Below are 8,875 nucleotides of genomic sequence, written 5' to 3'. Positions count from 1 at the left end.
TTTATTAAAAGTCAGAGTAGTAGTACGTATGAAAGCACATAATGCAGTCCTCTGCTCCTGTGTGCAGTTTATCTGTATTTCTCAGACAGGGCGAGAGCCACAGCAGCCAGGAACTTGTCCACAGCCACATGGACCTCAGGGCTGAAGTCGTCGGGGAACATGGTGGACAGGACCACGAGGAGGTTGTGAGACAGAACCTGTGGAAAGATGATGATCACATTGAAATGAATGTACTTTTTATTTATTTATTGGTAACCAGAGATCATCATTTCAGATCAACCAGCTACCCAAGGATCAAATGAAAGCTGAGTTAGATTTTAATTTCTGGTTGGATTAATGTTCACAACATGGATAAAAATTACATTGAGAAATGCTGTCCTGATTTAATAATGATCTGTACCTTGAAGTTAGCAGGGTCCACTCTCAGAGTGAAGGCGTGCAGCCCACTGAGGCTCAGAAGAGCTCCGGTCAGATCGTCAATTTTGCTGACAGCATCAGTAACTGCAGCCATCACGGTTGCTCCGTGCTTCCTCACCGGGGCAGAGCCGGGGCTCAGGTCCTTCCAGTGGGAGAAATAAGTCTTGGTTTGAGGGTACACTGTCAGCATCCTGGATAAAAATGTAAGAGAACAAACCAGTGAGTAAAAGACTGAAATGCAGGAGCAGGTTTTTGTAGGCAGTGTGGGGCCATATTTACCTGGAGACAGCATCACAGCCAATTTGATCCTCCTTGCCAGCCACTTTAGCCCAGAAAGTTTTGACTGTGTTCTTGTCCTTTGCAGAAAGACTGGTCATCTTGCATGTTGTTGCTGTTCTGGTTGGAGTTGCTGTGTTCAGCTCAAACTGTGGAGGTTTTTATACACGAAACAGGAAATGCACACACCCGACCCACCTCACAGATAAGGTACTGGTGTTTGGACAGGTTCAAAATGATACGAAACACCTCCCATGAGATAAACAGACTACAAAATAAAATCTTCATAAGTTCAGGATAACTCATAACAAAGATATAAAACTATGCACTTGTATTTGAGAGCCAGTGAAATGTTTTGATGCGATCTATTGTTTGTTGTTCAGTGTTGTATCACAGTGGGTGGGAATGAAGAAACACGGATTCCAACTTTTGAAATTTTTAGCCATCGTGGCTTCATATTTGCTCACTTGTTTAATATCGGAGTCAAATGGGAAATACTTTTAACTAGTGGAAGTTTATAATAGAGTCTAGTTTTCTGCACAAGTTTCAAATTGAATTATTTGATTAAAAAAACAAACAAAATCATGTTTGCTTCAGAATTAATACATTTTGCCCCATTTTTTGCCTTATCACTTATTAAATCATAGAACCAACACCATATACTTTTAATCTAATTAAAAAAATGCTACAGCTTTCCTTATCAGTGTTGGAAACCTTTGATTAAAAAAATTAATTTCCATCTTTACAAAAACTTCTTTTTGATTCATTTTGATGGTGGAAATTAAACAGAACTGCAAAGCGTTACACAGAAGCGGCTTGACCGATGCATTATCTAACAGGGGTTATAAAAGTCTAAAAGCTGTTTTGTTACTTCTTTTTAATACTCATTCAGCAAAGAAGTATTACAAGTCATCCCACTGCCCACCTCCACCCAGCTACATATCTTTGGGTGGAGCAAAATGGCTCCTTTATAAGCTGCATGTGGTGACCTGCCGACCTAAGTAGGATATGCGCAACAGTCAACAAGGCAAAATGGTTGCATGGACAGACTTCGAGCTAGCCACAATCAAGGACATCTTTTCCAAGATCGACTATGAAGTCGTTGGCCCAGCAGCTATTTCCAGGTAAAATCATCGGCATAAAGCTGTTTTTATGCTTGTATGTAAATTTACAAATATAAGAGGGCACATTTTGTGCATTAACATATACTTTAGTTTTAGAAATGTGATTTATCCAAATGTTCATGTTTCCTCAGGTTTTTGATTGTGTACCCCTGGACTCAGAGGTATTTCGCTGGCTTTGGAAACCTCTACAATGCTGCTGCCATCACATCAAATCCAAAAGTTGCTGCTCACGGAAGGTTGTAATGCAAGGTCTGGAAAAAGCTGTGAAGAACATGGACAACATCAAGGCCACATTTACAGAGCTGAGCACGCTGCACTCTGAGAAACTGCAGGTGGACCCTGACAATTTCATGGTAAGCAATGCAGAAATGATGGTACTGCATCCCAAGTAATATGTGTGTGTGTGTGTGTGTGTGTGTGTGTGTGTGTGTGTGTGTGTGTGTGTGTGTGTGTTGATGATTTATTTCATGCATGTTGTGTTGTCCTGCAGCTTCTGGGTGACTTCCTGGCCATTGTGGTTGCTGCTCAGTTGGGTAAAGACTTCACTCCTGAGGTCCATGCAGCTTTCCAGAAGTTCCTGGCAGTGGTGGTGTCCTCCCTGAGGAGGCAGTACTACTAGAGAGCTGCAGAGGACCATCACATGTTCTGTTTTTAAATCATGTTTTAATGAGGTTTAAATAAAGAAATCTGTACTGCTCAAGCTATGTATTTTCTGCTATAGTATGCGTGAGCTCATTTAAAGTGTTGGGGGAAAGTCCGCACACACACACACACATTTCTTTTAGTAAACCAACAAATTTGGCAAAAACAACTCGATTTGGCAGCTTCCCTTCGCGGTGTCAGCCGAATTCTCGCTTTCAATAAGGTTCAGTGTCGTTCAGCTTTGACTACGTTGTTCTGTGTCATAAATTGGCATAAACCACAGAAACAAAAAATACTCATAAAGTATTGTATGCACAAGTTTTGGACCGGTGGGTCAGCGGTCAGCGCTTTGGGAGGAGAACTGCTTGTGACGCATGTGCTTTCCCACCTTACAATTGCAGGTCAAGGCAGATGAAATACAGGCTACTGTGTGCACAGGTAATGGTGGTGGTGCTCTGTTTATGTCTGTGTGTGACTTGTACCCATGCCCCGATAATTGAATTTCAGCGTCTCACTCAGACCGCCGAGAGTGCCCAGTGTGCAAGGCTGGACTGGGACAAAAAATCGGCCCGGGCATTTTGACTAGAGACCGGCCCACCAGGATAAAGATTGAAAATGTGACGTCATTCAGGGGTAAAACCGCAAAGGATTCTGGGAACTTGTGGCAAGACGTACTAGCGCACGCAGGCTTTCAATTGAACTCAGTTACACAGCGATAAAAAGAAACACAAAAAATGGCAAGAAGCTGTTGTATTATTAACTGCAACAGCCGGTCGCATGACAGCCACGGGAAGCCGATCGTTTTTTTTTTAATCGGATTACGTCCTTGAAGAGAAATGTTTTAAGCCATGTTTCCGAAGTAAGAGCCGACGATGGTCTGGATATACCAAATATAACGTCCCAGAACACTCCAGTTCACATGTTAGTCTGCTCCAAGCATTCCCACAAAGGTCAGAGTTTTTAGTCGTTAATACGTCATTTTTCTTAACATAATTGGTGATATAGGTTACAAGTCTGGCGCTGAACAGAAATTGTCGCGCTATGCTCCTTTATTTATTGTGCATAAATAGTAAATTGTCCTGACACAATATTGCGTTTCGCTTCTGTTATTATGGTACATTGACAAAAACATATACGTTTATTCACAGGATAAAACAGTTGTTTTGTATCACTAATTGTCCAGTGCGATTACAACATACAATATTATTGTCACTGCTACATTTCTGTAATGCCTACCAGAAATTATTTCCACTACTAATTAATTACCGTTGAGCTCAAAGGTTATATTAATAAACAGTTAACGAATGTGTATCTATGAAGACGATTTGTGAGACTGGTAAACTTACCTTTGTTCGTACGATGGTCTTTCGTTCTACACGGTGCATTTCAAGGTCCTGTACCCATCCGCAGTGCCGTAGCTCCGCAAACGCACATAACGCACACTGCGTAGGGCACCAAATGGCCGGTAGGGCACCAAAAAAATCAGGGTCGTAAAAAAAAAAAGTAAACCATATTAATACTATAAATATCATATGCATTAATATGGTTAAACAATACAAAAGCAACATAAAACAATTTTCCCGAGAAAAGGGGTGAATCTGCTTTGTGCCCTGTCTCCAGTCTCCTCCTGGTGCCCCCCCCACTCCCAGTGGTCTGTTCTATAATTGGTAAACACCTGTTTGAACATGGCCTCGAAACGGCAACAGGAGTCGGGAGCGGAGAAAAGAAAGAAGAAGAGGAAGCGTGATGAAACTCAGGCGTCGCTTGCCGGTAAGGCAATGTTTAAATAATAATAATAAAAAAAGTTCATTATTGTAGCCCTTGCTTGCACGCTCATGTCCGTCAACTCTGTGATAGCTCCTGTTAGCAGTGTTCATACTGTGTTAACAAATGTTGCAAATGATTGATGTTGGGTAGTTTGTTTACGTTGTGGATATGAATATAGAATGGACTACTAAAAGCAACTCATCATGGTCACTCAATTGACGGTTTTCAGATAACGTTAGCAATCGTGACTCACGATTGCTAACGTTATCGTGATTCGTGAGACTAGCATTTCCCTCCTCAGGTTGCTAGCTGGCTAACGTCATGCATGCTACTGATTAACCTTAACTTTGGGATAGGTCAGTGATGCAGTCAAGTATTATTATCAGATTAGACAAGATTACTTTGTATGTTGCTGCATTTCAGGATATCTATAAAGACGCATATCTTATTTATGCCATTGACGTCTGAACACATAAATAGTTCTCGTCTTTCTTTAGGTTCATAGATCAAGGGCGACATCTGTTGGTGAAACTGTAATATGAAACCTATATCTTCCAGTAATATAGATTTCCTACTTGCGCATTTATATCAAATTATGTACAGCATGTTTATATTGCCATTTGCCATTATGAAAATCTATACATGTAAAATATAGTTAGTAATTTTTAAATGTACCAGTGACTTACTTAATTTATTAGTCTTATAATGCAATCTTTCGTAGGCCTACTGTAGATTCAAAATTGTATTTCTGTAAAATCCCTGAATATTTTCTCTTGTATGCAGGGTCAATGCTTAAATATGTTCAAGGAGGATCTCAAGGACAGGATGAACCATCCAGTAGTAGTGCCATCCCTGGACATCAACCACCAGCCATTGTAGACCCTGCAACAATCCCTAGCCAAGAAGAACAAGAACCATCAACCACCAGTTCAGGTACAGTTCCATACACAAGTACCACTGAGAGTCCTGTCACTGAGAGACTATCAGAAAGTGACACTGTGGAGACATGTGTGCCCCCTTCAACCGATCCTGCTCTTTGGCCAGCTCACATTGTAGATGCTGATCGTGTTGAAATTGTGCGGAGAGGTCCTTTTAATGTCAGCTCTGATTTTAATTTTCCAAAGGGGCCTGATGGAAGAGCATTTCACACTAGCCTTAAGTTCAAAATTCTTCCCAATGGAGAAAAGGTTCACCGGAGCTGGTTAGTGTACTCACCGCAGAACAATGCTGTGTTCTGCTTTGCATGTAAGCTTTTCAGTGTGAAGGATATAAAGCTGAGTACAGAGGGCTTCAGTGACTGGTCGAACATCAACATCCGCACTGCACTGAAGTATAGAAGACACTGACAGATAAGGGAGTAGCTGACATTGATGGACCTGAGATGATGCAGGAAATCATCAACCTTCCTCAGCTGCCACCACAGACGTCTGCTTTGGAAATGCTGTCATTTTTACATGACAATCAGCTTCAAGAGGTATATCCCAATCTGTGGATTGCTCTGCGTATTGCACTGACCCTGCCTGTCACAGTTGCCTCTGCTGAGCGAAGCTTTTCAAAGCTCAAACTCATTAAAACGTACCTGCGTTCATCAATGGGGCAGGAACGTTTAAGTGGTCTGGCTGTTATCAGCATCAATGGTGACGTGGCTCAGAAGCTATCATATGATGACCTTATAGCTGATTTTGCAACCAGAAAATGCAGGCGTGTGCCTCTCTAGGCCCTAGAGAGGCACACCACGCCTGCATTTTCTGGTTGTCAGAGTATGCCCTAGAGTCTAGGGCATACTCTGACAACGAATTGTAAAAATGTTTAACATAGTTACTTAAGGAATGTGGCTTTTGTGTTCAAATTCTTATTTTTCTTATTTAAGTTTCTTATTTAAATTCTATTGTGAAACTATTTGTAAATATATTAATAATAATACTATTATATTATATATATTATTTTTTTATAAAAAAAATTACACATTATTGCCAGGCTCTTTGTTCTTCTTCCAATCTTCAATTTTTGTTTCAGTATTTATTTGTAACAGTATTTTTAACCTCCTTTAACCTTATTTATTTGTTTAACTGTCATGTTTGTTGTTATTTAATTAAACAAATTCCACTGAGAAATTCAAAAGTATTAATGTTTTTTGTTTTTTTTTTCAGTGGCGGGGGGGGGGGGCACCATAAAGCATTTGTGCTTAGGGCACCCAAATGGCTAGCAACGGCCCTGCCCATCCGTCAGTAAACTGTTCCTGGGCTTGTTGCAGTGACCTGAAGTTACTAAACTTCATGAGTGTATGCACTCACTCCAAGAACGTGTAATTATAAATATGAGCGTAGTGAAAGTTGGGCAGCACGCTAACGTATTTTGTCCCTCTGTGTGCTCGTAATGGTCTGACCCTTTCACTGGTTTGATTTTTCCTCGTATCTTTTCTTTGTCTTTTCGTCGAGTCTGTCTTTGTACGGACCGGCATTGTTCTCCTTCGTTTTGTACATTCCTTTTTTGTGCGGCAAAGAAAAACAAGAAGGTATTGGAACCGGAGAATGAACGTTTTGCGGTGCTGCAAATGCTTGCATTTGATGCGGTACTTGGATTGTTTTGCCACGAGTTCCCGGCATGCAATGCGCGAAAATCACGTGATTGCTAAACAAGGGGGCGGGTGCATTCGGCCTCCTTGGCTGTAATTGGTCCAGCCCAGAGTCGATCATGACCAATTGGCCAATCCAACACCTTTCATTATATATACCCTTCCTAAAAATAAAATAAAAAATCCATCGGCCCATAAAAACAAAAAATCGCCAGCGGCCCACCGGGCAAATGCCCGGTACGCCCGATGGCCAGTCCAGCTATGCCAGTGTGCATGTCCAAACTCATACTCATGCTGAACACAAGCTACACCATTAAAAACAGTCTAAATGTGTGACTTGTAGTCGCTGTTTCTGAATGGTCTGTCACTGGTCATTTAAACACATCTGTGACTTGTATGAGTTTTGGCTATATGGCGGTGCGACGTTGGCACGCAGTCTAGATTTTGATACCTGTTCGCTGAACCATCTGAGAAACCAGTCACTGGTGATGTGATCCAAGTATGATATACGGAAAGCATGTATTGCTTTGGTTATTGCATGTTAGATGGACTATGGGGTCTTTGTGGCCACAGAGACTTTGTTCTGATGTTTGAAAACGAGCATACAGTGTAAACGGAATCGAAGTTGTGGCAAATGACGTGCCAGAATTAAAAAACATACTTAAAACATGGCTTATTTTTTCATACTGTGTGTGGGTTTTTTCCATCTGTGTTGTAACCTGTGGGAATGAGCGTATTCTTCTCTACAAAAGCTTGAATAAATGGACACATAGACATTCTTATGTTTGTGAATTTTATTGAACAAGCCCCCACATATGATGAGGGTTGCTGACATTCATGCCACACGTTGGTAGCTTCTGTCTTGATGTTTAGCGGTATCTCTCGGACAGAGCCCAGGCGACGTTATTGAAGAACTTGTCCATGGAGACGTGAACCTCCGGGGTGAAGTCCGCAGGGAAGTACATGCCCAGGACCAAGATCATGGTGTGAGTGAGGATCTGTGTTTGTGACAGAAACAGCAGATTAGATTAAACCAGGCACTTCAGACATCCCTACATTCACTTAGTTTTTTAGTTTTTTAACGCTCACAATCTAAACTAAAGTACGTGCACAAATAATGATTATAATTTCTGGTAGGTTTAAAGGTCGCAATATTTTGTTACCTTGAAGTTGGCAGGATCCACGCGGAGCTGGCTGGCATGCAGCTCACTGAGCTTGCTAAGGTGGTTGGTAAGATCATCAATGTTCTTGACAGCTTTTCCCACAGCTGCCATGATGGTTGCACCATGCTTCTTCACCTGCGGACTGTTAGGGCTCAGGTCGCCCCAGTGAGAAAAGTAGGTCTTGGTCTGAGGATAAGCAACGAGCATCCTGTAAAATACAGCAGAAGGAAATACGAAGAAGTTACAAAAAAAGCAAAGAAAAAATAAAGAAAAACCCACCCTCTTAAAAAAGCCCGTGTCATCCCTACTTTAAAATGAGATCTTACCTGCCCAGAGCTTCTCCACCCATCTCGGCGCCCTTTGACTCGACTTTGGCCCAGAAGGTCTTCACCAGGGTCTTGTCTTTCGAAGAGAGACTCATGACTGCCTTTGAATTTCCGGGATACAAGGGAAAATGCTGATCAAAAAATGCTGCTTGGTTGGATCTGTCAGTGCGTCTTTATGTCGACCCAAATGGTGCCACGCCCAAGTATCAAATCCAGAATGCATGTCTGATAAGCAAACTGCTTATCAGTCAATTACGTGATATCACGTAATTGACGCAATTGACAATTAAAAAAAAGAAAAAGAAAAACTGAATGGCTGCACTGCACGAAAATCTTTAAACAACTGGCGAATAGATTTTATGCAAAAAGAAATATGCTCTAAGCAAAAATGGCATTAAACATAAATCACAATTTAAAGGCTGCACTGTTAGTCAGAGTTTGATATTTTAAAAATAAAAACACGTTTTTTTATAGCCAACAAGGAGCACAAATACCCTCCTAAAGTTAAGAGAGCACATATCCTTTTGGATAAATAAACTGTATGATATCTTAGCTTATTTAAAAGCAGGTGTTAAAAAGCTGGTA

The 8,875-nt window shown here is 41.2% G+C and overlaps 3 protein-coding genes and 1 pseudogene across 5 annotated transcripts; 2 read left to right on the top strand and 2 right to left on the bottom strand.

Annotated features, from left to right (window-relative positions):
- LOC113020524 (hemoglobin embryonic subunit alpha-like) lies at positions 1–5,074 on the bottom strand. 3 transcript variants are annotated; one of them, XM_026164557.1, is made up of 5 exons: positions 4,913–5,074; positions 3,806–3,901; positions 697–842; positions 401–608; positions 1–197 (listed from the first exon to the last, which is right to left on the bottom strand). In XM_026164557.1, the coding sequence occupies exons 2-5, from the start codon at positions 3,842–3,844 to the stop codon at positions 69–71; spliced, it is 522 nt and encodes a 173-aa protein (XP_026020342.1). In that variant the 5' UTR covers positions 3,845–3,901; positions 4,913–5,074; the 3' UTR covers positions 1–68. The 3 variants fall into 3 exon arrangements, with proteins under 3 accessions (XP_026020342.1, XP_026020341.1, XP_026020344.1); XM_026164556.1 differs by lacking the exon at positions 4,913–5,074 and having other exon boundaries at positions 3,806–4,093; XM_026164559.1 differs by lacking the exon at positions 4,913–5,074 and having other exon boundaries at positions 697–813; positions 3,806–3,823.
- LOC113020526 (hemoglobin subunit beta-like) lies at positions 555–3,037 on the top strand (annotated as a pseudogene).
- On the top strand, positions 4,100–6,101 carry LOC113020525 (zinc finger MYM-type protein 5-like). The gene is made up of 2 exons (XM_026164560.1): positions 4,100–4,229; positions 5,010–6,101. The coding sequence occupies exons 1-2, from the start codon at positions 4,145–4,147 to the stop codon at positions 5,570–5,572; spliced, it is 648 nt and encodes a 215-aa protein (XP_026020345.1). The 5' UTR covers positions 4,100–4,144; the 3' UTR covers positions 5,573–6,101.
- Positions 6,102–7,580: 1,479 nt separating this feature from the next.
- Positions 7,581–8,476, bottom strand: LOC113020528 (hemoglobin subunit alpha-B-like). Its single transcript, XM_026164562.1, has 3 exons — positions 8,291–8,476; positions 7,965–8,172; positions 7,581–7,799 (listed from the first exon to the last, which is right to left on the bottom strand). The coding sequence occupies exons 1-3, from the start codon at positions 8,383–8,385 to the stop codon at positions 7,671–7,673; spliced, it is 432 nt and encodes a 143-aa protein (XP_026020347.1). The 5' UTR covers positions 8,386–8,476; the 3' UTR covers positions 7,581–7,670.
- Positions 8,477–8,875: the final 399 nt, after the last annotated feature.

This window comes from Astatotilapia calliptera, chromosome 4 (genome assembly GCF_900246225.1).
Source record: "Astatotilapia calliptera chromosome 4, fAstCal1.2, whole genome shotgun sequence".
NCBI lineage: Eukaryota > Metazoa > Chordata > Actinopteri > Cichliformes > Cichlidae > Astatotilapia > Astatotilapia calliptera.
This window is presented reverse-complemented; position numbering and strand designations above follow the sequence as displayed.

What these genes read in the sequence shown, in the direction of transcription:
- LOC113020525 (XM_026164560.1), top strand. Translation starts at nt 4,145, where the DNA reads ATGGCCTCGAAACGGCAACAGGAGTCGGGAGCGGAGAAAAGAAAGAAG. An exon ending in AACTCAGGCGTCGCTTGCCG is followed by an intron (nt 4,230 to 5,009) that starts GTAAGGCAATGT and finishes TCTTGTATGCAG; the next exon opens with GGTCAATGCTTAAATATGTT.
- LOC113020524 (XM_026164556.1), bottom strand. Translation starts at nt 4,027, where the DNA reads ATGTTGCTTTTGTATTGTTTAACCATATTAATGCATATGATATTTATA. An exon ending in AGACCATCGTACGAACAAAG is followed by an intron (nt 843 to 3,805) that starts GTAAGTTTACCA and finishes AAACCTCCACAG; the next exon opens with TTTGAGCTGAACACAGCAAC. An exon ending in TGGACCCTGCTAACTTCAAG is followed by an intron (nt 198 to 400) that starts GTACAGATCATT and finishes ATCTTTCCACAG; the next exon opens with GTTCTGTCTCACAACCTCCT.
- LOC113020528 (XM_026164562.1), bottom strand. Translation starts at nt 8,385, where the DNA reads ATGAGTCTCTCTTCGAAAGACAAGACCCTGGTGAAGACCTTCTGGGCC. An exon ending in GGTGGAGAAGCTCTGGGCAG is followed by an intron (nt 8,173 to 8,290) that starts GTAAGATCTCAT and finishes TGTATTTTACAG; the next exon opens with GATGCTCGTTGCTTATCCTC. An exon ending in TGGATCCTGCCAACTTCAAG is followed by an intron (nt 7,800 to 7,964) that starts GTAACAAAATAT and finishes TCACAAACACAG; the next exon opens with ATCCTCACTCACACCATGAT.